General features: G+C 43.0%; 1 protein-coding gene across 4 annotated transcripts in view; it reads left to right on the top strand.

The window, feature by feature from the left end:
* ARNT2 (aryl hydrocarbon receptor nuclear translocator 2) overlaps positions 1–27,665 on the top strand; it is a 119,079-nt gene that overhangs the window by 31,200 nt on the left and 60,214 nt on the right. For 2 of the 4 annotated variants that reach the window (XM_044279528.1, XM_044279527.1), the window contains exons 4-6: positions 1,693–1,740; positions 7,045–7,258; positions 8,982–9,195. In XM_044279528.1, the coding sequence (XP_044135463.1) occupies positions 1,693–1,740; positions 7,045–7,258; positions 8,982–9,195 (476 nt within the window). Of the gene's footprint in view, positions 1–668; positions 764–928; positions 1,014–1,692; positions 1,741–7,044; positions 7,259–8,981; positions 9,196–27,665 lie in introns of those variants that run through there. The other 2 variants (XM_044279529.1, XM_044279530.1) reach the window with 2 other exon arrangements.

The raw sequence follows: 27,665 nt of genomic DNA, 5'->3' as shown, positions 1-27,665 counted from the left end.
AGCAATACCAGCTGATGGTCAGGGTTTTCAGCTGCCACATCCTCCACAATCTTCTGATCCAGGGGTCAGCGACCATCCACACTCCGTCCAGCTGCTGTGCAACTAGAACTCCGAGCATGCACACTTGCTCAGCTGTTCTTGGCATGCTCTTATAAGTGAATGAAACGTTCTAGGAGTTGTAGTCCACGAAACAGCTGGAGTGCCGTAGGTTGACAATTCCTTAATCTTCATTCGAATGGCTGGAAACTCATCTCGTGTGACCGCCATAAGGGTAAGTACACTTGCAGCCGAACCTCTGTCCACATTGGGTAGCCACTGGCCACACGATTTTGTGTGTAAAACTATCCCTGATTACTAAATAGGTCTACTTAGCTATACAGGTTTACTTCTGCACTGCTGTATATCTGGGCAGATTTGCCACTGAGAGTCCTAGGAAAGCTAGGTGACAACCCATAAGAGAGTCAAAATGGCGTCCATATGTATTGTCACCCAATAGCTGGATTAAGAAATGTCTGAATAACATTTAAACTTGTCGTCTTTCTGCTGAAACCACAAGGAATCCCACAGAGCTAGTCGCGGATTCATTGCGTAGTCTTGGCATGAACATTTGGCACCTATTGTATAAAAAGCTATGGAGAACTGGCGAGCACAGTACAAGATTAGCTTATCACAGGCAAGAACATCTTCCAATGCGGGAGGAACCCAGACCATCCTGTGGATTTCACAGAGGAACATCGCCTCGCTGGTGGTTGCTGAGTAGGATGTGAGCTGTCAAACCCTTTTCTACCTTCCAAAGATTCATTTGGGAATGAAGATGTCTCCTCCCTTCCGTGTGAGCACAGTAGCCTCCGGTTATCGGAGGGAAGAGAGGCGTGTGTTTGTTTAAAGCAAGCCCATGTCTCACATCTCCTCTTTGTTTCCTGTTTCCTGGATCAGGATGGTGGGAAACCATCTACCTCATCTTGTGTGCTTGCAGTCCTCACAGCACATCCAGAAAGGCTGGAAACCGCCCTGTAGGTGACATGGAGGCATCACGTTCATTCTTCTAGTACACCTCCTGTAGGAAGGGAGCAGAATGAACGGTTAGGAGGCCCATCACTTTATGATCGGTGGAGGTCCCTCCCTGAGACCTCAGCGATCAGCAGAATGGATGAGCGTGGTTGCACTGCTGCCCCAACACAAGAACATCCATGTCAGGTTGTGCCTGGTATTGAAGCTCCTCTGTACTTTGGCTTTGTGCTTCAGGGTTATTATCTTAGCAGAAAATAAATATTCCCTCATATTGCGGTTCTCTTGCAGACTGCAGCAGGATTTCTCTCTACAATTCTCCTGTATTTTGGTGCATTCTTTAATTTCACCAGCTTTCCTCAGTGCATGATACTGAAGTTGTGTGGTTTAGACAACTCATTGCTTGTTTCTTGCTTTGGAAGATCCAGCATTTTCATTGAGATCACTGAAGAATTTACTGGCTTTAGTGGGACAATGTGTACACCCTCCAGTATCTCAGGAGGGGAATGGAGCAGCTGAGGTCAGATATGAACACTCCTTTACCAGCTAGTCATTGAGGAACCTATAAAAAGATAGAGTTGTCCAAAGTGACCTATCCTTGGCGATCCAGTCTCGTTACGTTTATATGCACTGTACTGTATTCCTTCATTGTCTGTTGACTCACATGCATCGTATTTTCTGTAGGATGGACTTTGAGGATGAAGATGGAGAAGGCCCTAGTAAATTTTCAAGGTCGGTGATGACTACATTCTCCTCTCTGCATAAGTTACTGTTTATGATGTTAATGTTCCTCATTTGCTTTCTGTTGGTATGACTATGAGATATGTTCAGATGTTTCCCACATTTTCATCTACTTTCAGCCCAATTTCACACAAGTTCATAACAAGGACTCATCTCCAAAATCAATAGGGACAGTTTGTGAAACATTGGTCTTTGAAGCTTACAGCTCTTCACTCCAGTGGAGCTGCAACAATCCAAAGTCAGCGAACCAGACTGGGATTGTGTAAAAGGGTTCATCTATTTGGTAGCCCTACTACTACATCAGCTGCCCAGTCTACCCCTCAGGTTTCTGTCTTGTTAGTGAAAGCTCTTTAATTCATTCTGTATAGTGTAGCTATTAGATCACAAAGCTGTGCTTTCAGAAATTGGGGTCTGACATTTGAAAGGCGTACTTTGTAGTAGTTGTGCACGTCATGTGCGCAAAGTGGAATGTGTAGATCCAGTAGAAAGTCGGATTCCAGGCCTATCATCATTCACTGCTGCTTAGGGTACTTTCACACTAGCGTTTTTGTTTTCCGGTATTGAGTTCCGTCCTAGGGGCTCAATACCGGAAAGAAAACTGATCAGTTTTATCCTAATGCATTCTGAATGGACAGCAATCCATTCAGAATGCATCAGTTCAGTCCCTCTTACGTTTTTTGGATGGAGAAAATACCACAGCATGCTGCAGTTTTCTCTCTGGCCAAAAATACTGATCACTTCCCAGAATTCCGGATCCGGCATTAATGGACATTGAAGTGTATCAGTGCCGGATCCGGCATTAAGTGTTCCGGCAAAACTGACCCGGCTTTCCGGTCTGTGCATGCGCAGACCTTTAAAAATGCAAATAAAAATAATACCGGATCAGTTTTTCCGTGTGACACCGAAGAGACGGATCCGGTATTTCAGTGCATTTGTCAAACGGATCTGGATCCGTCTGATAAATGCCATCAGTTTGAGTCCGGATTGCCGGATCCGGCAGGCAGTTCTAGCGACGCAACTGCCTGCCGGAATCCTCTGCCACAAGTGTGAAAGTCCATGTCCTGCCCTGCGTTACACTGTCAGGAATGCATTCAACGTGCCGATGTTCTGCAGGTCTTTACACAGTAGGAAATGAGCAAATATGAGACCTGAAAGGGGAAGCTTAGTCATAGGGGGTCATTTATGAAAAGAAAAGTGACATATATCTGGCACAGATTCTGTTGCATGCCGTGTTGCGACAGAACCTGCGACTTCTTCCCCCACTTACGCCAGGCCTAAAAAAAGGGACGAGGAAGGGGACAGGCCAACTCATTCATCATTTTCTACGCTATCGGCTTGATATTCAGTCATGGATTATAAGATTGAAGGATGGGTCACATCTAGTCCAAGACCTTCAGCCTCCTACTTATACGTCTACTTCAAAAAGAGCCACAAGGATATGCTGAAATAAAAGCCACCGTCTGTTAGTTTATGTAGAAACGTAAATTTTTCTTTGTGCACAGATTTTTTCATGTATAAATGAACACTAAAACATATGCCGCCGCCCCCCCCCCCCCCCCCCTCACTATGACCCAGACAAGTGAAAGAAAGCACATTGCACATTATGCAGGCACAATGAGGCTGTCACTGTATACAAACGGATCAGTGCTGAGCCATATGCATGTTATGTATATGCTGGAAGACAATGGGTTATAGCATAAAGATGTGCCTCCTTCCACGTGTTCTATGCGGTGTCACCACTACAATGGAGAGCACAAGTCATTGTCAAACCTAGCTCAAAGTAAAGGATTAAACAACAGTCCTTTATCACCTCACTTTAAAGAGGAGATGACTGCTCTTGTGTCTGTTTCAGCAAAAACCTGTGTTCCCCAAGAAAAAACTATTCGGAAATGTCTTTACTTAGAACTCTGCGTTGTGACTTTCCTTTGTTATTCCTTTTAGAAATGTCTGACAAAAACTAGTCTACAGGTGTTTCCTCACACAGTCTGTCAGCAGATATCAAACTGTGTAGGGACCCACCCCACTGACACCCAGTTATCAGCTTTTGCATATACAGGAGGAATAACAGAGGAACAGTGCAACACTGATTTCTCCACAACCTTAGTTATCCTTATGGCTCCTATAGAGGTTGTAAGCAATGTTTGCAAGATGTCTGAATGGCTAATCTGTCAACAATACAACACCAGACTCTAGGACATGTGGAAAGCAGGTGACAGCCACCAAAGGAATTTCCTGTTGTCATTTAGAGAAACCCCAGCGTCATAACCAAGGGCACTATTACATTGTCGGATGTTCCAGCACTGCAAGCTCCGATGGATGTTTGCAGTGGCCTGACACACACCAATGCGAAGTGAATTGGGGAGGAATGAGTGCTACCGCGGTCCTTCTTCCCTCATCCAGTTCTATTGATCATTGGCAGTACATCCTTGATTACACAGGGAGATGGGCAGACAATAATCGGGCATCTGCCATCCGCTGATAAACGGACATTTGCTCATTTATTGGCTACTTGATTACACAGGCTAATTATCAGGTTTCTATGAAAGCTTGTTCCCGATAACTGGCCCAAAAATCATGCAGTCTAATAGGGTCCTCAGGGTGAAAAAATGAAAACCTGAGATAAGGAAACAACTCAAGTATATATATATCTGCTTCCCGGGGATATTTTAAAAAAAAATTCATGTGATTAATCCTCTTTAAAGAGAATCTGTTCTCTCTCCTGACATGACTTACCACAAATTATTTCAATCCTCACGAAATAATGATTGTCAGAATTGTAAGATATTCAAGGAGAACCCAAGGGCTTCTATCTGTACAATGCAAAACAGAGTTGGACTAGCACCTCCAAACTATGTATTAAGGGAGTTCAGGTGCATGCTACCATGGCTGCAGTGCAAAAGCAAAGAAGAACTACAAGTAGCAGCACACTTCTCCCAGCACAAAGACACATGCGAACATTGAAAACATGAATAAATGTAAATTGCATTACTGCTGTACTTGCTATATCAAAATTAGAAGCTCTTTTCACACATTTTGGATCAAAAGTGTATCGGGCCCATCTACTAGCGGCAAGGTGGCTTCTAGCAGACATGTATAGAAGTGTAGGTCTCGTCTGTTAGAAGTCTAGTTGCTGGTAGATGGGCCCAACACACTTTTGATAAAAAATGTGCGCTGAGAGCTTCTGATATATACAGTGTATATATATATATATATATATATATATATATATTTATTTATAATATATATTAGCTGGTGACTTTTCACTTCCAGGTGATGCTCACTAATATCTGTACCAGTAATATATGGATTCCCTGGTTCCGTCATTGAATGTTGTGTTCAGTTTCACAGTTTTTATTAAATCAATGTTCTTTTTTCATTTCTCCTCGTTATTTGTATTCTGTTTAACTGGTGAGTTGTATTATTTTGTGGGGGTCCTACAGAGAAGTACTGGAGGTTATGTATAAAGACTAGTGCAAATAAGCAGAGTGGTGTTACCCATAGTAACCTGTGTCCATTCTTTGTCCTTTACAAACTGGTTGCTATGGGCAACACCACTTTTTCTATTATACACTAGTATTTATACAGGGTGCTGAGCACACAAAGAACGGGAAAGTGGTGCACATTAAACAAGTCGTCAGTGTTTTTTCAGCTGACAAGCCAAATGTAACACAAAATGGGAAATGAGAATTACAGCTCTATTTTTTTATATTTGGTCTTGGTGGCTCCTTGATCTTGGAACCATTGCCTTTATTCCAATGAACAGCCCCATAATGTAGTAGTGATTACACCATGCTGCTTTCTGCCAAGGCCCATAGTTCCCTCCATGATACTTATTTGCAAGCCTCCTGGAAAAAGAACGATAAGAATTTAGAGAAAATATTCTCAGCATGAGGACTTAAAAGGGGTTTTCTTGTGTTACGTATATAAGGTAAGCTCATTCATTGTAAAGCGAATTGCAATGCAAATTTTAAGATTTGTGTATCAGTTCCTCACTTTTATTTTAAGACATCTGCTTGCTGTAAGGGAATGGAAAAATCCTTGCTTACATTCACAGGCCAAAAATTGTCTGGAAAACATGCTTCTCACCCAAGTGCCCAGTTTCCAATTTGTTGAGATAGATAGACACACACTATGTATTTTTCAGACTATAAGACGCACTTAAGGTTTAGACAACAGACAATTACAAAAAATGCTTATTTACTTATTCAGTCTTCCCTGGTAGTTTAATGAAGTGGAGGGCCCCTTCACCAGGCATTACACAACAGTTATAAAAATATGCACATGTAGTCGCACTTTGCTCCCTGAGTCACAGGTCAGTGGTGAATGAGATCCGTCGAGAAAGCACAATGTAATAACATGTCATGAGTGGATAGTATAAGTAATATAAACCTGTTTTCACTTTCAACTATCATTCCCGACCTGATTTCTAACAGCTATATCTCCCGATTCTGATCTTGTTTTAACCCTTAGACTGTCGGCTTTCAAACAAGACCAGAACCATATCTCAGAGATAGGAGGGGTTAAAGTAGCCCACCCCCTCAACCTGCTGCCCGAGCTCTGCAGACAGTGAGCGCTCTCTGCTGAAAGGCAACTCTGGTGCACTTCAGCCATAGCAAGCCTTCAAGCGCTGAAATAGTGATGAGGAGCCCTACTGATGACATGGGGCCAGTACATAAACACAGTGAATGTGAACACAGGCACTTTTAAGCAAAAAATGTTCTTGCTAAAAAAGTGTGTCTTATGGTCCAAAAGTATGGTATATATGTACATACATCCAATGCAGAAGTAGGATTTTAAGACTCGTTTTCAGCTTCTGAATATAAGCAAGACTGAACCCGTTCACTGACAGCAAGCAACGATTTTGTTGTGAAGGATTGATGTAAAAATTATATTTATTTGCATGGCTCTTTGTTATACGATGAATCTGCTTCATTGACTTAAAACCAGAAAACACCTTTAAGTTTGATTTACACAAAATGGTATAGTGACGGGCAGTGCATCAAATCCAGCAGCAAGGCACTTAATGGAAGAAGGCCTGACATGAATAAAATAATCAGATGTTGGAATATAGTATTACCAAGCAAAGGAGATCCAAGTCATTACCAAGACCTGCTGCCAGTGGGAAAGTGTGGAAGCTGAACAGACACTGATGGGCTCTTGTGCACTCACCTCCTCTCCAGCCCCTCACACTGTGTGTGTTCGTTGGGTTGCGGGGACCGTGTCCCTGGACGGCTCTGCTTGGTGCTGATTCTTATACTCTTCCGTTTTTTTCTCCTGCTCTGATTCTGCTTCCAGAGAGAATCACAGTGAAATTGAAAGACGTCGGAGGAATAAGATGACACAGTACATCACAGAGCTGTCCGACATGGTTCCCACCTGCAGTGCCCTCGCACGCAAACCTGACAAGCTCACCATCCTGCGCATGGCTGTATCCCACATGAAATCCATGAGAGGGACAGGAAATAAATCTACGGACGGAGCTTATAAACCCTCCTTCTTAACAGAACAGGTGCAGAGATATATGCCATTCTCATTAGTCATCCCTGTAATGTGTTGAGTAAATGAGTCGTGAAGACGTAGCAGTATTAAAGCAGCTGAACGTAGGACATATGTCAGAATGTAGAAATTGTGGAAGCACTGTGATATTGTACAATGTACCGCTGTTGTATTAACTGCTCTCCCGTATGTTCCCTTTTCCAGGTTTCCAGTAAGTAAAAGCCAATTACTATCTTTCATTTAAACTTATTCTACCTAGATTTAGCAGACATTTTTTTGAGATTTTCCACATCTCACTACTAGGTTTTTATGACTAGACATGACCCAGCACAGTATGGACCATGTCTCTTAGCCAGCCATAGACAAGTCGATTATTGCCTCATCTACTTGACTTTTGTCCATGATGGTCCATGTGCACCACCATGTGCCTGAAAACGTAAATGTATAACATGATCAAGCAAAAGCGGCCAGTCATTTGTCCATCTGTTATTTCACTTTCTTTTGAAGTATTTTTTTTCTGGTACATAGATGTTGATGGCCTGTCCTCAGGATAGGTCGTCAGTATCAGATTGTGAGATCCAGCACCACCACCAATCAGGTGCTGGTGCCAGGAACTATATACTGGACAGAACCGGGAGCAGAAGGTTCCATCCACGGTGTAGTGGCCGTCCTCAGGGAGAATGGGAGGTGAGATGCAGTACATCGACACCAGAAACTACATAGTGGATGGAGCCTTCCAGCACCGACCGCTGCCCGAAACAGCTGAACGATGAGGGTGCAATCTGGTGGACCATTGATCTGCGGCATTCTGGCCGATGATTATGTTATGTGTATGGCCGGCTTAAGGCTACACTACAATTTTAATTGACCAACGCCAGCTACAGGTAAGTCATGCATCTAAAAGTAGATAATGGAACAGTCTGCATAGGTTTCTTGCACCAATGGAAGTAAATGGTGAACATTTGCACGAAAGCTATTTTTCCAGTAAGAGAAACAGTTGGCCAACTGTTGAAAGTTACACCAAGGCCTCATCTTAGATATCACTTTTGTGGATTTCCATGTTGCCAAATAATCAACTAGCTAAATAGTGTAACTGCATTTATTCTTAAGGTTGCGTCCAGTATTATGCGCCAGTGACTAAAGTGGTGGTATAGCCTTAGGTCAGCAGAAAACTGTAATGTGTAAGAGTCAGCAAAGCCTAAATGTGTACACATGGACAAGGAAATAGTCAGTGAGCAAAAGATGAATGTATACTACGGATGAGCATCCTGCATGTATCGCAATCACTCCTATTATAAGTAAGGGTGACCAATAGTAGAACATGGGGGCAGCCAGTTTCACCGGTGGCCCTGCAGAGGTCAACATTTACAGCAGACACAGCCTATCCTACAACAGCTTGGGTCCTGTTAAATGATCTCTCCTGAGCATCAGTAGAGGAACTGTGCTAATGGAAGTCTATGAGCAAATCAGTGTGTGCAGTTACTTCATATATACATGTAGTTTTAAGTTTTATCAGAATCTAAATTGTCCACAGTAAAGAGAGTTCTCACCACCAAATGTCCATGACCGTAGTGTGAACAGAGCATTATGTAATGATTGTAGAGAAAGATGTTAATCAATTTTTTTTAAAACTGTTCATGAAACAGTCTTGAATATTAATTCCATATTAATGGTTGGCTGAACTATTGGTGACAACCAGTATGGCTCCTCACTGTCCTTATTTCTCCCCCGGCCAGGAACTGAAGCATCTTATACTGGAAGCTGCAGATGGATTTCTGTTTGTTGTGGCAGCAGAAACTGGACGAGTGATCTTCGTTTCTGACTCTGTCACTCCGGTTCTGAACCAGCCCCAGTCAGAATGGTTTGGCAGTACTTTGTATGAGCAGACCCATCCTGATGACATTGAGAAGCTCCGAGAGCAGCTGTGCACTTCCGAGAACTCCATGACAGGTTGGTTCTATTGGCAGATCACAAATAATGCTTGATCTTGGTTCATTAGCCCTGCCACAAAGTCATGAAATATCTATAACCATTTGTTTTCATTCCTCTGATGCTTAGTTACAGTGCATTTGGAAAGACTTCAGACCCTTTCATTTTTTCCATGATTTTATGTTGCAGCCTTGTGCTAAGATAAAAAAAGTTAGATTTTTATTTCCCCCCCATCATTGTTCACCCAATATCTCATAATGACAAACAAAAAAACTGAATGGTAGAAATCTTTGTTAATTTATTGAAAATGGAAAACCAAAACCTTGCATTGACATATGTATCCAGACCCTTTACTTGGTACTTAGTTAAAGCACCTTTGGCAGTTATTACAGCTTCCAGTCTTCTTGGGTATGATGCCAGGAGGTTCTCTTCTCTGAGATCCTCTCGAGCTCTGTCAGGTTTGATGAGGACTGTTGGTGGGCAGCCATTTTCAGGTCTCTCCAGAGATGATCGATTAGGTTTAAGTCAGGGCTCTAGCTGGGCCACTCAAGGACAATCACAGAGTTGTCCCTAAGCCACTCCTGTGTTACCCTGGTGTGCTCAGGCTCATTGTAACATAGTAACATAGTTTATAAGGCCGAAAAAAAGACATTTGTCCATCCAGTTCGGCCTGTTAGCCTGCAAGTTGATCCAGAGGAAGGCAAAAAAATCCCTGTGAGGTAGAAGCCAATTTTCCCTACTTAAGGGAAAATAAAATTCCTTCCCGACTCTAATCAGGCAATCAGAATAACTCCCTGGATCAACGACCCCTCTCTAATTTATTACACTCCAGAAATACATCCAGGCCCCTCTTGAATTCCTTTATTGTACTCACCATCACCACCTCCTCAGGCAGAGAGTTCCATAGTCTCATTGCTCTTACCGTAAAGAATCCTCTTCTATGTTTGTGCACAAACCTTCTTTTCTCCAGACGCAGAGGATGTCACCTCCTCACAGTCACAGTCCTGGGGATAAATAGATGATGGGAGAGATCTCTGTACTGATCCCTGATATATTTATGCATAGTTATTAGATCTCCCCTGAGTCTTCTTTTTCATGAAGTGAATAACCCTAATTTTGATCATCTTTCAGGGTACTGTAGTCCCCCCATTCCAGTTATTACTTGAGTTGCCCTCCTCTGAACCCTCTCAAGCTCTGCTATGTCTGCCTTGTTTACAGGAGCCCAGAACTGTACACAGTACTCCATGTGTGGTCTGACTAGTGATTTGTAAAGTGGTAGCACTATGTTCTCATCACAGGCATCCATGCCCCTTTTGATGCAACCCATCATCTTATTGGCCTTGGCAGCAGCTGCCGGACACTGGTTTCTACAGCTTAGTTTGCTGTTCACTAAGGTTCCTAGGTCCTTTTCCATGTCAGTGTTACCCAGTGTTTTACCATTTAGTATGTACTGGTGACTTGCATTATTCCTTCCCATGTGCATAACCTTACATTTGTCAGTGTTAAACCTCATCTGCCACTTATCTGCCCAAGTCTCCAATCTATCCAGATCCATCGGAAGCAGTATACTGTCCACTTCCGTGTCAATTACTTTACACAGTTTAGTGTCATCTGCAAAAAAATTATATTTTACTGTGCAAGCCTTCTACAAGATCATTAAAGGGGTATTCTCATCTTAATGATCACTGTTAAATTTGTTAATGATTTGACAGTGATCATTTTGCTAAATACATTTTATTACCCAATTCCCACCCTTTTTTTTTAGAAAATAAGTCCCCTCTTACCTGATGTTGTCTTTGGTCTCCCCTGGTTACGGCCACCTCTCCTGTCGAATCCCGCCAGGCCGCACTTGTGCAGAAGACTGAAGATTCTCTCCCGGCCGGGCCGCGCAATGTCCTGAATGCGCACGCCGCCGCGCATGTGCCATGATGACTTCTTCCTGGCCATATAGTACAGAGCCGCGAACGCGCACGCCGGCTCTGTACTATACAGGCCAGGAATAAGTCACCATGGCGCATGCGCGGCGGCGTGCGCGTTCAGGACATTGCGCGGCCTGGCCGGGAGAAAATCTTCAGTCTTCTGCACTCCCGGCCGGGAGAAGAATCCAGGAGGTGAACATTGCGCTCAAAGAAGGTAAGTATGAAAAGGGAAGATGAGAATACCCCTTTAATAAATATATTGAAGAGAATAGTGCCCAATACTGACCCCTGTGGTACCCCACTAGTGACAGTGACCCAATCTGAGTGTGTACCGTTAATAACCACCCTCTGTTTTCTATCAATGAGCCAGTTACTTACCCACATACAGACATTTTCTCCCAGTCCAAGCATTCTCATTTTATATACTGTACTAACCTTTTATGCGGTACAGTGTCAAATGCTTTGGGGAAGTCCAGATATACAACATCCATTGATTCACCGCTGTCAAGTCTAGAACTTATCTCCTCATAGAAACTGATTAAATTAGTTTGACATGACTGATCCCTCATGAAGCCATGCTGATATGGTGTTATTTGCTTATTTTCCTTTAGGTACTCCAAGATAGCATAGCTTAGAAAACATTCAAACTGTTTACCCACGACAGATGTTAAACTTGGCACCACATTTGCTATGCGCCAATCCTGTGGAACACTCAGTATAGAGTCCTTAAATATCAGAAATAAGGGTCTGGCTATGACATTACTTAATTCTCTTAGGATACGGGGGTGTATGCCATCTGGTCCTGGCGATTTGTCTAGTTAAATTTTTAATAGAAAAACATTTTAGGGATAGTTTTGCTCTCTTTGGCAATTAATCTCTCGGTCTCTAGTTTGGCTGCTTTTATTTGTTTTTTACATATTCTATTTTTTTACTTATAGTTTTTCTGTGCTTCCTCACTACCCTCCTGTTTTAGTGATTTAAATGCTTTCTTTTTGTCATTTAATGCTTTCTTCACAGTTATATATATCCTTATTGGTTTCTTTTTGTTCCTTAATCTTTTATTCCCATAAGGTATGTACCTCTCACAATTAGATTTTAGGATGCTTTTAAAAATATTCCATTTTCCATACTTTGTCCCAATTAGTGAGGCTATGTCCTCTCTTAGTTGGCTAAATTTTGCTTTTTTGAAGTTTGATATTTTTGTTCCTCCCTGAAGAAACACTCTTTTGAATGACAATTGGAAGGTTATTACTGTATGGTCACTATTTGCCAGGTGTCCCCAACCTGCACATCTGTTGTTCTGTCAGGTCTATTAGTTAATACTAAGTCCAGTGTGCCCGTCCCTGTAGTCGGGTTCTGGACCAGTTGGCAAAGGTAATTGTCTTTGGTTATTGCCAAGAACCTGTTTCCTTTATGAGATGTACAGGTTTCAGTTTCCCAGTCTATATCTGGGTAGTTGAAGTCCCCCATAATAACCACCTCATTATGATTTGCCGCCTCGTGTATCTCGTTTAGTAGTAGATTTTCTGTGGACTCTGGTATATTAGCTGGTTTATAATAAACTCCTATTAGTAATTTATTACTGTTTTTGCCTCCATGTATTGCTACCCACAGTGACTCCACATGTTCATGCCCCTCACTTATATCTTCACGGAGTGTGGGCTTTAGACAGGACTTTACATAAAGGCAGACCCCTCCCCCTCTCCGGTTTTGACAATCCTTTCTAAACAGACTGTAACCCTGTACATTAACTGCCCAGTCATAGCTATCATCCAGCCATGTTTGTTATTCCCACTATGTCATAGTCCTCTTCACACATCACTAATTCCAGTTTCCCAGTTTTATTAGTCAGGCTTCCGGCATTAGTATACATACAATTAAGAGGTTTATGTATATTTTGTACCCTACACTTTTACTTCTGAGCTGTTCTAGTCCCTCCATCCATTCCTCCCCCCAGTCCCATTAACTTGGCCCCGGTCTCTATCTGCACTATCTTCCCATCCTATAACGTAATTACCCCCCCCCCCCCCCCCAGACCCTAGTTTAAACACTCCTCCAACCTTCTAGCCATCTTCTCCCCCAACACAGCTGCCCCGTCCCCATTGAGGTGCTGCCCATTTCTACGATAGATCCTGTAGCCGACAGAGAAGTCGGCCCAGTTCTCCAGGAACCCAAACCTTTTCTTCCTGCACCAGTTCTTGAGCCACTTGTTAACCCCCCTAATCTCCCGCTGCCTTTCTTGTGTGGCTCGTGGTACCGGTAGTATTTTGGAAAATACTACCTTTTAGGTCCTTGCCCTAAGCTTTTGACCTAAATCCCTAAAATCATTTTTAAGGACGCTCCACCTACCTCTAACTTTGTCATTCATTCCGATATGGACCATGACCGCAGGATCTTCTCCAGCCCCTCCCAGTAATCTGTCAACATGATCCGAGATGTGTCGAACTCGAGCGCCAGGAAGACAACAGACCGTTCGACGATCCCGGTCTTTGTGACAGATTGCCCTATCTGTACTCTTAATAATTGAGCCTCCCACTACCGGCATCTGTCTGGCCTGCCCTGCTCTCCTGGTCCCCTGCTTACTGGAGCTGACATTCCCTTGACTGGCAGAGGAAGTGTCTGGCTGCAGCAGTGCTCTCCCTGAACTGACATCCCCCTCATCTGCCAACCTTGCGAACTTGTTGGGGTGTGTCAGATCAGGGCTAGTCAGCTAGCTACCTCACTTTCCTGAGCCTCCATGCTACCACCCTCCCCCACATCTACCCCTTGGAGTGCCTGCTCAGTGAGCAGCAAACTTTTTTCCAAACTGTCAACGCTTCTCAGTGTTGAAATTGGCCTGTGTAGATACTCGATGTGCAATTCCAAACGGGCAATTTGCTCACATTTTGAACAAAGACATGCACCCTCAAACGGCTGTTCCAGGACTGCATACATTAGACAAGACGTGCACTGGACTGCGCTGTCAATAATGGAACACATACTAAATGCGGATTACGCGAGAAAAGAGAAAAAGACAATACAGTGCAGTGATAAGAATCTAACTTGCTGTAGTCCCCTCCTAAAGTCCCTGAATCTCAAGGCAGGCAATCTAAAGTCACACACTTAATACAAACACACACATGAACTCAAACAAGCGAACGCTCACAAACTCACATTATTTGCTTGCTTGTAAAAATGCAGCTCTCAAACCAGCCTGCTTTTTTTCCCTCTGGATTCAAAGGACTGAGCTGCCCTCAAAAATGGCAATTTACCTTCTCCTAATTAGACAGCCTCACCCTAATTACTCACCTGGTCAACACCCTGGAGAAGGAAGAGAGAAAAAAAAATGTAATCACAGTATACTCTCAGCTGCTATGCAATAAACCTGGCAGCAAAAGCAAGTCACAGTGTACAATAAAGTCAGGCACAGACACTCAGCAATGCACACAAGATACTCCCTCACGCCATCTAAAGTCACACACTTGAACTCAAACACACGTACGCTCATAAACTCACGTTATTTGCTTGCTTGTATAAATGCAGCTCTCAAACCAGCCTGCTTTTTTCCTCTGGATTCAATGGAGTTGAAAGGTGAACCTTCAGCCTAGTTTGAGGTCCAGAGCACTCTGGATCAAGGTTTCTTTAAGAATATCTTTGTACTTTGCTCCATTCTGCTTCCCCTCTCCTGACCAGTCATCCTGTCCCAGCCACTGAAAAACCCCACAGTATGATGCTGCCACCACCATGCTGCACTGTAAGGATGGTATTGGGCAGTGCCTGGTTTCCTCTAATCATGTCACTTAGAATTGAGGCCAAAAAGTTTAATCTTGGTTTCATCAGACCAGACAATCTTGTCTCTCACCATTTTGCATTTCTGTCAAATGCTCATGTGTCTTTTACAGAGGAGAGTTCTTTCTAGCCACTGCCATAAAACCCAGATTGGTGGAGTGCTGCAGTGATGCTTGACCTTCTGGATGTTTCTCCCATCTGCACACATTATCTTTGGAGCTCAGCCAGAGTGACCAATGGGTTCTTGATTACCTGTCTTACCAAGGCCCTTCTTCCGCAATTACTAAGTTTGGTGGGTCAGACAGCTCTAGGAAAAGACCTGGTTGTTCCAAAATTCTTCCATTTAAGAATTGTTGAGGCTACTCTGCTCTTAGGAACTTTCAACGCAGCAGAATTTTTTGTACCTTTCTCCAGATCTGTGCCTCCACACAATCCTGTTTGGTAAGCAAATTGCTCTAGTGGTGGAAGGTACAAATGAGTCAATGCATCTGTTCTTAAAACCATTTCCTTTTCAGAGATTCTTCAGGACCACTTGTCAAATGCACCTCTAGTGAAACAAGACGCTGACCACAGCAGACAGAATGCACTGCCTCAGTGGTTTTTAGCCTTTTAAGTACATTTTAAACTTGTGTTTGGTGCTGTAGATCATGTTTGATATTCTGACTTAGGTCCATCCAAGTCTACATTTTGCTTTTAATGAAAATATTTGCTGTGGTAGTATATATGCTATCATGAATCAATTCTTTGAATTGCATAGCAAAATTTGTTGCCATAACCTGGAGCTTAAAGGGAGCCTGCCACCAGGAAATTCACTGTAAAACCAGGCTAGCTCACCATGTAAGGATGCCCTGCATTTAGTGATCTATTGCTTTATTCTGGAGAAAAAGTTCTTTTAATCCATATGCAAACGAGCAGTTATGTGCACTGAGGGCGGGCCAAAGCCACACTGTGCAGCCTTGCTCCTCTGGCTTTCTTTGCCAGCTCCTCAATTTCCTTCTTGCTTGACAGGGACAGTTTCCTACATAGTCATCTCAACTGGCCCTGCCAATCAAGAAGGAGAGGGAGGGGCTAGCAGAGGAAACAGGAGGAGCCAGGGTGCACAGAGGTGCTTGATCCCTCCTTCAGTGCTCTTAACAGTTAATTTGCATATGGATTACAAACTGCTTTTTCCCTAGAATGAAGCAACAAGTGGCCAAGTTAAAGATATCAATACATTCAGCTGAGCTAGCCCTCAGTTTGTTTCTTTAAATATTGTAATGGCATGTTAGGAGGCCATTACTTCTAGGATTTCCATTAATTTCATATATTAAATTATTACCAGGATTACTATATGGTCGTGCCATTTTTTACAAGACTGACAGAGATGATATGTGTACCTAAGATATTTTGGATAAGGAGACATTGTTCATTGGTGGTGACAGGGCCCCTTTAAATTATTATTCTGGCCCTAATAAGGATCATCATTTGGACACTGTCCAGCTTGTGTTTTATTATGCTTTGCACATTCAGACTCCTTAAGACAAAGCACCCAGTGGTAATTCACACTGGGGCCTATAGGTATGAACGTTAACCTATGGGCATGACAGAGTACATTGTATGGACCAGTTCAGCCCCCGCTCAGCGTGCTTTGAAAAGCCCCACTGTGCTCGGCAGGGCTCTGGCAGCGGAGAGTTCCTGACAGTTCTAAGTTTAAAGTTTCACGGTCCCTTCCTGCAGCTTGTTATGGCAGATGTGTTGCTGGATCTAGTTCTGCTTCTCTTCAGAGTAAAATATTTATTTGCCCTGCCTTGTTTTGCTTCTCCATTTGATGGTACTTAAAAAATGTTTAAAGTTCAGCAACTTTTTCGCTGGCTTTGTTTTATTTTAGTTGTAATATTTCCGAGAGCTCAAATAGAAAAAAGGGTCCTTTGAAAGTTTATTTTTCTTTTTTAATTTGTTACAGAAAAAAAAAATCCTCTGTCCTGAAAGGGCTGGGCGAAATTCCTCATCAGCTGGATGCTGTGTCCATGCAGTAGTCCTCCTTTGTGCGTCTGGCGTCGCTTTCTTCTATAAACTATTCCGTATCAATATCTGAGTCTCTCGAGTAACCCTTGAGTGTAAGGCCTCTTTCACACGTTAATAATTTGTGCACATGTTCTCTCCGTGGTCTCCACAAACCATCACGTATCCATTGACTTTAAAGGGGTTATCTATCCCCTATAATGCCCCCTAAAATGCCCAGGCACCTCATACAGGTTATACTTACCCTCTCTCCTGTACCCACATCGCCCCTGATGCCCACAAAGCCATTGCGCGTATCAAAACATAAGGGGCCGCAACGGGAACCAGCTTACCTAGTGTCACCCGCAATGCTAGGGAGGCTGTCCCCGTCGCAGACTGCTATTGGCTGACACAACTCCTCCCCGTTGCCGGAAGTTTTGATCCATATCACTGGGAGATGCAGCGGCAGCCAGGGCATCAGGAGCGACGCGGGGTAAGTATAACCTGTATGAGGTGCCTGGGTATTTTGGGGGGCATTATAGATGTTGGATAAGCCCTTTAATGTAAGAAAGGGGTATATTCCAGCATCCAATTTCCAGTTAAACGCAGTGTTTGTTTCATCCTCTAAAACAATCCGAACAGCAAAGGAAACAGCACAAAACCTACGCGTTTTGGACATGCAGCTCTCCCTAACTCATGGTTGTCTGTAATGTGGTGCCCCATGTTTGGCTGTGATTACAATTCCCTTGCGCACATTACAATCTATGGGTTTGTGAAAACCACGAACACAACACGGATGCCATCTTTGTTGAGTTCGTGGTACTACCGAACTGTTGCTTGGAGATGCTGTGGCAACCATACGGATAAGACACAGAGGGCAACAAATGGACCAAACACTGATTCTTCACAGATGAACCAAGGACGTGTGAAAAGCCAGAGCTTATTAAGCCCAGAGAAAAAGCAGTGAATAAAGGAAATATGCATTCTGATTGGTTAATCTGGCCATTGCGGGTCTATCTCGGACATGAGGCAGACTATGATCCCTAACACTGTATAACTTCCTGCGGTGTCACAGTAATATTCTTTATAGTCTAACCTCAATCTGGCAATCACACTTTTCTGAAATCAGTCTTCTACAATGAGTTTAGGCATCTGGTGAAAATGGCAAACACGAAAACATTCTGCTTTTGCGTGCTGTACTAAACAGCTCTTGGGACCATTTCAGAAATAAATGAAATACTTTAAGAAAATAAGCCGTCACCCCCTCCTCCCCAGCTAAATGAAATTAAAACCAGTGTTTGAAGGCTGTGCATGGGTTTGGATGCAGTTTTTTGAAAATATTAAATTTTAATCATTTTTGTCTAAAATCATTTTTTTTCAGTCGTTCTTCATTAAAATTGACACAGCTTTCAGTGGAAGTGCATGGCCAAGCTAGCAGGCTTACTGTTTTACAGTGACACCGTCAGAGAACTGCTCTGTATATCCCTTATCTCTGAACTCTTCATATCTAATAAACATCAACTGAAGCTTTTATCAAACTGGTAAAAGTTTAGCTTTAAAGAGTATGCGCAACTTCGTGCCCATGTTTTTTAGGATTGCATTCTACTCATTTTGTCCTAAAATAATTTTTTCATTTGTTCTTTATTAAAAATGTTCAGCTGTTTCTGAGATATAAGGGTTAAAAAAATCAATCTGTTTATAAGCTGTGACTTTGTTTTCTGTGAATCCCATCAGCTGGCAGCTCATGTAGAGTTCTTATCTCTGATCTCCTGAAGCTCATGAACAATTAATTAAGCCATATTTTTATCAGCTTGATAACAGCTGAGCTATAATGAGCATGAGGTGAGGAGCTAAGAGATAAGAGCGTTATACGATTGGATTCAAAGAAAAGAAAGTCACAGCTTGCAGACAGGCCGATTTTCTAACCCTTGTTTCTCAGATAAATGTAAAAAAAAAAAAAATTTGCCCAAAATTAGTAATTTATTATAATAAAAAGAATGTTCACAAAGGTGTACATAGCCGATAATCAGGCCAATTATGTGGCATGAGCATTTGTAGAAACGCTTTTTCTACGGGTTTAGACGGGCCGATGGAGCGGGCGATTTGTCGGGAATGAAGCGTTCCTTCCCGAGAGTCGGCTGCTCGTTCAGTGAAGGAGACCTCTGTATTTAAATGCAGTGATTTCCATCACCATATGAAGATGAGCATGGTTGTTGCGATCCCTTGTCCTCATACAGAATCATTGTTTCTGGGCGGTAGATTGCTGTTTAGATGTGCTGACCAGAAACGATGATTGGCGTGCCTGCACGAACGACAGGATGACCCTACGAACGAGCGTTTCGCTCGTAAATCGTGTGATCAGCAGCGCATTTACACGGGCAGATTGTCAGGAACGAGCCTTCGTAGGAACTGCCGTTCCCGATAATCTATCAGGTGATTCTGTTGTTCTGCCATCACCTAAAATCATTGCTTCTGTGCAGCAGATCATCCGGTCTAAAGAACAATGACTTTCTATGGGGACAAGCAATCACTTTATCGATCACGTGTACCCATACAGTGGAGGTGATTGCTGCATGTAAATGCAGCCCTCATCTCCACTGATGATCAGGCAGCAGATGATCTGTCTCTCTAAACAGAAGATTCATACTTACCTGCACCCCGTCGCTCCGGTCCTGCTTCCCTGCCAACGCAGTGTCCGTGTTCCGGTACCTGCAGTGTTGACATCTGGCACAGCATGAGTCTAGTCACATGCTCTGCTGCAGCCATTGACTGGCTTCTGCAGGGATGTGGCCACAAGCTGCATATCACTGCTGAAGTCAGTCATTGGCTGCAGCAGAGCATGTGACCATGCCCATGCTGCATTGGATGTCAACACTGCGGCGACCTGAACAAGGACACAGCGGCGCCACCGTGGAGGACCAGAGCAACGGGGAACAGGTGTGAATCTTCTGTTTAGAGAGGCAGGCTGCAGGCGCTTGCTAAAAAAATGATTATTCTCAGACCTTGAAAATGTCAGTCAGTCTGCTAACATCATGCTGTAGAGCAGAGTTAGCTGAGCAGATTGATATAGTCTTATGGGAACAGATTCAGTATAACTTATAAATTATAATTTGAAATGCCTTGTCTTTCTGTGCTTTGGAGTCCAGTTGGGGGTGCTCCTAATTCATAGCCCTCCTGGTAGGACTTTGCATACACAGATGGCTACGGGTAAATGATCAGGTTTCTAAGCATAGAAAGAGCAGAGATTTCAATGAATAATCACAAGTTATTCTGATTAGACCATAGTAGATTTTCTCGTTTCTGTTGTCTTTTTGACATATTTTGCTATACTTTTATTCTTTCTCCTTTTTCACTCTTGATATTTTCCTAGTAATACTTGTGATACCATACCACCCTTAGTAAGTGTCACATAACAGGCATTAAATCTCCTTAATGTTATATGACCATAGACAGATGTAGCTTGACAACATAGTTGAACTCTTTTTCTTTTCTCTTTTATATTGTTTTACTATATCATTCCATTAGTTTAGCACATCTCCACCATTTAGACCCTGGTCTTTTTCTCAGCTCAGTCACATTAATGCGTTCCCTCTTTTGGCTCTGTCCAGAAAATGTGTTTTGTGGTGACTGACTTCCTTACAAATCCTCATCTTCTGGCGAGAATTCAAACACCTGCACTGCCGCACTGGTCGCTCATTTCCTTGTTTTCCTGTGCCCTCGTCTGGCTTTTTCCTTTAAGGGATTTTCTTTCTTTTGGACTCGGGGCTTGACGTTTTTCATTTTCTTATTACATAGTTCCAGTTATTCAGAATCTGTCTTTATCTAGGGGACTCGTAAATGCTTTAGCTAATCACAGCTGTGACCCACATTTCTGTTTGTCTTGGTGCCGTTGGAGCCATCATCTTAACGACACCGGAGCTGTGATTTACGGTAAATTATATTGCAGAACAGGGGTGTTGAACTCTCGCCTGCTCTTCTTTCACAGTTGTCTAACTTTACATGCACTCCTCCTGGCTGCAGCGCCAGTTTTATAAAGAAGGCAAGTGGCGTTCTGGTTAATAATATATTTTAAGGGATCCGTATGACTAACTTTAATCATTGCTTAAATTAGTCCAAAAATATAGGGGCACATTTATTAAGACCAGCGTTTTAGACGCCACCCCTACACCTGGCAGGGGATCCAGCGGAGTTTTGAAGAGGCACCATTTCATAATTATTATTTTTTTGTTTCCTGACGTTCAGGTGCCTATATTGCTTTGGAATTCACTCTTGCCGTGAGTACAGGCAGCGGTGCGTATTGCTTCTCCTCCCTGCTCGCTATAAGCTCTGCATAGCACATCACTGATATGCTATGCCAGGCTTTAGTGGAGCGAGCGCAGGCAGGGGCAGGGATGTGCTATGCAGAGCTCTGCTAAAAGCCAAGTGAACCAAGCACTATACACCATGTAGTGGCATGGTCTGGTTACTTCAGCACTGCTACTATTCAAGTGAACCAGGCAGCTCTGTACAACATGTGGTGGCAGTGTCTGATTACTGCAGCCCTTCTATTCAGGTGAACCAGGCGCATCCACCACCCAATGTTTGGAGCTGGGTAGTTCGGTACATGGTTCTGGCGCAGCAGCTCCTGAAAACAGCTGATTGGTGGGGGTGCCAGGAGGAGTCCTAAGGATAGGTCATTAATGGCATAGACCCGGAAACCCCCTTTAACCCTTTTATGTATATTATTTCCATATGTAATGGTGTTTGGAGATACATTGTAATTTAGGTCCTGTCTAAGAACAGCTGTGCTGTCAGAGCCTCACCTCTACTTCGTGCTCGTGATACTTGCGGCAATCATCCTTGTCCTGGAATCTGCCGGTAAGAACACGCTTTAGCCCAGTGATGAGGACAGGAATATTTGCCGCTGACATGCAGTTCTTCACATTCCCTTTAATCTCTGCTTGTCAGCGCCAGGGCCAGCTCTCTCGTCCTGGTCCGGTTGTCACAATTCTGATGTCAGCAGAGATATCCGTGATTATTACATTGACTGTGGAACTACAGATCGCTCCTTGCTGTCATTACTCATGGTTGCAGGGCGGCCTGACGTGTCGGCTGCTTTTAGCTTCAGTCTGAGTCTGCAGGGGATGACGGTATACAATTTCCCATAACATATTGCATCCTCCTGTAGCCTGTAGTATTCTGTGGTTAACTGCTACAGTTTAATGGATAGAACAACCTTGTGCAGACATTGCCGTGTTATAGTACATCTCCTCTCTTTTTCAGGTTAGCTCCCTTCGTTTTTCTCGATACGTCCTCCGTGGTGGCAGTTTTTTCTGTGCTACCGTACATGTAGGGCTGGCGTAGACTCATTTGGGCTTAGCCTGGCAGTGGTAGAGCTGTTGGGCTACTGGGTCTCCCTTGCCACGCAGGTGCTGTGTTTTGGTGACAGCGGTGGCCATGTGGTGCCGCACACAGTAGTGTAGGGACCCACTTGAAAGAGTTTGTGGTGGAGCTGGCAAATGAGCTTGATGAAAACATATACAAAGATCCTCATGGTTGTGGTTATACCGGAAGTGTTACTTAGCAGCAATAGAACATTGTATGATAAGAGATCCATGGGAATTTTCTACATTTGTGGCACAAGTAATAGAACAACCTCTATAACCCAAGTCACACAATAATGCACTTCTTGCTCTTTTCTTTTATGGCTCCACGTGTAAAACTGTGCCATGTAATTCTATTATAGGAATCAAAACTCAATCCCATCACTTGAGACGTTAAACAGTCGATATGGGGAAGGGACGGCACATGCCTAAGCCCTAATTGGAGCCTCTAATGGGTTAAAATGTTTATAAACTGCGCCGATCTGTGCAATCGATCATATCTGAAGCCACATGGTGTGTGATAAGAGCACTGGCAGACATGGCCCTGGAAATAGGAGCCGGTAGTGACTCTCCCATGACCCCTTCTAATATGTGGCAGGAGGTTGTGGTGCATCAGACAGCTCAGAACCGGTTCACAGCACATACACAAGCCACATGGAACTGAAAGGTCATATGTTTTCCAGCTACTCAAAATCCAAATAAAATCACGTGTCCGTATGTCGACTGCCAAAAAGATGGGCGAGAGGAATGCAAGAAAAAATGTTAAGCGCCATTGTGTATGAGAGTCTACTTATCCGAGACTCTTCTGAGCTGGCCAGAGATAATATTAAAACTGCACCTATGGAAAGCCTCGATTTACACTGCAACTTAGCGTTCAGCGTTCCTATTCAGGGGTTATAGAGACCACCTTAGTCAGTATGTATGCGGGGGATGGATTTACAGGGGAGACGGGCTTACTCACCTCACTGATCCCCGCAGCTGCCATTCCAATTCTATGTCAGTCCTCACTACCCGATCCTGCCTCGACACACACAGGACACGACTGGAAATGCCCGCTCAGCCGATCACTGGCATCTCCAGCCAGGAAAGAGAGCTGTGCAGACCAGAGCGGGGTCAGAATGGCAGGGAATCAGTGCTTGCTTTATAATTTTAATCGATTTTTTTGCCTTTTTATAAAATAATTGTCTCCCCCCAGAAAACCCCTGTACCTATTTTCTTAAAGGGGTTGTCCAAGGATACATCGGTCACATGACCTAGGCACAGCTCAGTCCTATTTAAGTGAATGGAGCTGAGCTGCAGTACTGAGCACATCTGTTCTCCGGTATACAGCGCTGTGCTTGGTAAGCTCGATTAAGTGCTGATCAGCGATGATGCTAAGGGTCGGACCCCCACCAATCTCATTTTGATGACCTATCCTGAGGATAGATCATCGATATTAAAGGGGTTGTCCTATTGATTAATGTAAAAAATTAAAATCAACTATTATATATTTCATGGCATTCTCTTTTTAACAAAGCTAGAACCGCCCTGTGCCTCACATGGACCCAGATCTCCCCATTCATTGCTCCAATTGCTCTGCTAAACTTATGTCAAGTTGGCAGCTCAAGGGGAGGGACTTTTCTGCTGCAGCTCAGGGGGCGTGTCCATGCTCTCCCTATCACAGCTCAGGGGGCGTGTCTCAGCTCTCCCTATCACAGATCAGGAGGCAATTGAAGGATGAAACTGAGCATGTGCGGCCATCTCAGTGAGGAGGTCAAAGAAATAAGGAAAAGAACAAACAGCAGGTGGCGCTATACAGATACATTTTACTGAATAACTCGCTGGCTATGCAATTTTTTTTATTACATGCAATTTCAAAAGTATCCAGGTGCTGGTATGAAAACCGTAGAATATTTTTGTGGAAAAATGCTTCAGGCTGCTTACATGTAGAGTGCAGGCTGCTGAAGACTGTCCCATAGGGTCAGCTATACTATGTTTTACTTCATTGTGTCCTTTTTTGCTCTTTGTTAATCTTTACAGATTTTTTTCAGTGCTTTCTTAATCAGCAGATGTTTTTCTCGTTTTGTTCCGAAAGGATTACTTGCATTTTTTTGGCCACTGATTCATTAAGAAAGTATGTAAAAAAACAACTACATAATATGTATGTTGTAAAAGTTACAAAACCACAGACTTGTATCCAGTAAAGCTCGCGGCTCACATGACTGAGGAGAAGAGCTATTTTTGTTTAGAATTTACCTGTTTTGATTGTGTAATTCCTATTTTTAGAAGCTCTCCATGGCCAAATAATGGGACAGCCACTAGGGGGCACACTATCTGCATGTGAGGAAGAGCAGTTTGCCACCTTGCTGTAGGACAGCTGTGACAGATGAGGACAATACGATGTTTTTTGGGAGTGACTAATGCTTCAGATATCAGCAGTGATTATTCACTTTTAGAACTGCGTTGCATAACTTTGGAACTTTCTTGCTAAAACCCCAACTATGCTCATGGCTGCAAATGAGCACACGGTTTTTCAGTAAGATATAAAGCTATAACTATGCTAAGAGATGTTTCACCGACCATACACATGCTTTAGCTGATCAGCCGAGTTATTTCTCCCAACTCCGTAATCATAAAAACTTGGGTTCTTAGCTCAAACTGTGCATTTTATTTCAGTGGGGAGAGGGGAATAAAGCGCTGACAGAGCCTTCAGACAGCAGCTTATCGCCCACAGGAGCTGAGGTTTGGGCATGTTCAAATCCAGCATGCCTGATCCTTCTTTCTTTTCAGCATCTGCTGTTAAGGGTGCATTCACATGACCGTAGGTTCTGAGTCCGCATCCATTCTGCAATTTTGCGGAACAGGTGCGGACCCATTCATTTCAATAGGGCCGCAGAAGATGCGGACAGCACTCCGTGTTCTGTATGCATCCTTAGTTCCGTTTAGCGGCCCCGCTAAAAATGTAGAGCATGTCCTATTCTATTCTTGTCTGCAATCATAGGACAATAATAGGCATTTTCTATATAGTGCTGGCCATTAGGAATGAACGAATCGACTTCAAATGAAACATCCGAAGTCGATTTGCCTAAAACTTAGTTTCAATGCTGTATGGAGCGAGCGCTCTGTACAGTATATGAACGTATTGGCTCCGATGAGCCGAAGTTAATACTTTGCGAAGTCTCGCGAGACTTCACATAATAACTTCAGAAATTGATTTAGACTGTAAAAAAAGTGGTACCTTGAAACCGAACCAGAGTTCGGGAAATGTTTTTTTACAGTATAAATCAATTTCTGAAGTTATTATGCAAAGGGGTTTACAGTGACATTTCTAAAAATGCCATATATGTGGCACACAGGTGTATGTGGACCATACGTAACTGTTTAAGGCATCTTAAAAAATGTAATGGGAAATTGACCAAAACCTTTAATTCACCTTTTAGGTAGTAAAAATGTATATTAGACAGTGTAAAGGTGCACCAGATTTATCATCCAGGATCTGCCGCATATAGAGACTGTCCCGTTGTGTATACCACATGTCCCCACATATACACAGATCTCTGAGCCGGCATTCCCCCCTTTTGACTCAGAACATCGGCGAGCCCTGCACAAGATCATACTTCTCCTTTCCCGGGATCGGCAACAGTGTGAAATGTGACTATATGGTGGAAGCATTGAGGGCGTTTACAGGCACACAAGGAAAAAATGTGTCACATATGCAGTTACCCTGATTTCTGTTGAGTGCGCCTTGCTTGCTGATGTGTGGACAAGGACAGAACAGGGTGACACCTGGGATGTGAATGCAGTTAGGGTGCTCCTTAGATATAGTGTCCTACACTACTTCTCACTGTGGTTTGAAGAAACATTGTGATGCATGTAGGGATTAGACATAGCCCAACATTCCCAACTATTTAACAACCAGATGTGGGTAGTATGCCCATATGATTGTGACTGCTTATATAATACAGATGTTTTTGAACTGAAATGTTTTTGTATTTTCTTGATCTGTCGCTGGCTTTTTACAGTCCTGGATAACGGGAAAAGGGTGGACCAGGACAGTGGTATTTTCCTTACCACCCAATGTCAGCAAGGGAAGGTGGTGTCATTTGTGCAGTTATGACTCTTTTAATGATGGATGTGAGACCGGGGCACGACAACCTGCCAGAGAGAAGAACAATGCTAAATAAAGGCATAGAACATAAAGACCTGAAAAGATTTATTGGATATCAGATTACATGGGAAATATCAAATGACCGCAGTTTTCTAATGTTGAAATGTAAGGCAGATTTCAGCCAAGGGGATGTTTGAGTGTGAGGAGCTTGACCAGGAACGGGGCACCTGTATCAAGATTAGTGACATCTCTCTATTATACCACATCTATGGTGGGATTAAACATGATATCTTCTCTTCCTACATCATATGCATCATGCAAAAAAAAAAATCGAATTAGACTAGTTGGGGGAAATGTATTAAGTATGGTGTCTCATATGCCAGTCTTGGTAAAATGTGTGGTGGAGAAAGATATGTTGAGGGATGCAGACCTCTTAATAAATTTGGTGCATCTTCTGGCAGTCCGTGCTCCAGAAAATGAAATCTATCTATAGTGTACTCCAATTTCTGGTGTAAATTACACCAAATGCGGGAGTCAGAGAGGCACAAAAATAAAAGACAATTTTGTGTCTTTTCTTTTCTCAAAGATAAATGTATTTAAAGGCTATGTACACCTTTTGGGGGCAATTTTTTTTATTATTGCATTACACTCATTTTGAGCTAAAAATCATTTTTTAAACTGGTCTTTATTACAAATTCAGAAACTTGTTTTTTGTACAGGGCTGAGATGCTGTAATAGAGGGATCTGAATTTTCTCTCCTCCCCATCAGTCAGCTAATCTGACGGACTCCTTATCTCTGATCTCTGACATTATAAACACTCATTATAGCTCAGTTCTTATCTTACTGATAAGGATGTGGCTTAAGTAAGTGTTTATGACATCTTAGTAAATTACAGATAAGGGTTGTTAGGTGACTGGCACAAAGTTAAAGTAAATAAAAAGTACGATTCACACAGCTAGAAAAACAGTTAACACTTTGTGACAGAACGGCTCAATATTTATAATAAAGACCAATAAAAAAATGATTTAATGATAAAATGAGTAAAATGCAATCATAAAAAAACTTGCCTCTGAAGGTGTACACAGCCTTTAAGTAGGTGACACATATCAACAAGAAAACAGTTTAAAGGGGTTGTCTCACCAGCAAATGACATTTATCATTTAGACAAAGTTAAAGGGGTTAACCCCTCCTTCACCCAGGTAGCCCCTTTTAGTGGAACATTGAACCTTTTCATCATGCGATGCTCTCCCTTGCCCTGCGCTGAATCATGCAGGGAATGTTTTTTTTTCAGCAGATCCAGTGACGTACCAGTCTCTGTATGGGAATGCTAGAGGAGGCTCCCACCTAGCAGTGAGCCCAGTGACTTCATCGGC

This window comes from Bufo gargarizans, chromosome 2, assembly GCF_014858855.1.
Source record: "Bufo gargarizans isolate SCDJY-AF-19 chromosome 2, ASM1485885v1, whole genome shotgun sequence".
Classification (NCBI taxonomy): domain Eukaryota; kingdom Metazoa; phylum Chordata; class Amphibia; order Anura; family Bufonidae; genus Bufo; species Bufo gargarizans.
Note: the sequence above shows the minus strand (reverse complement) of the source record. Positions and strands in the feature narration are given on the sequence as shown.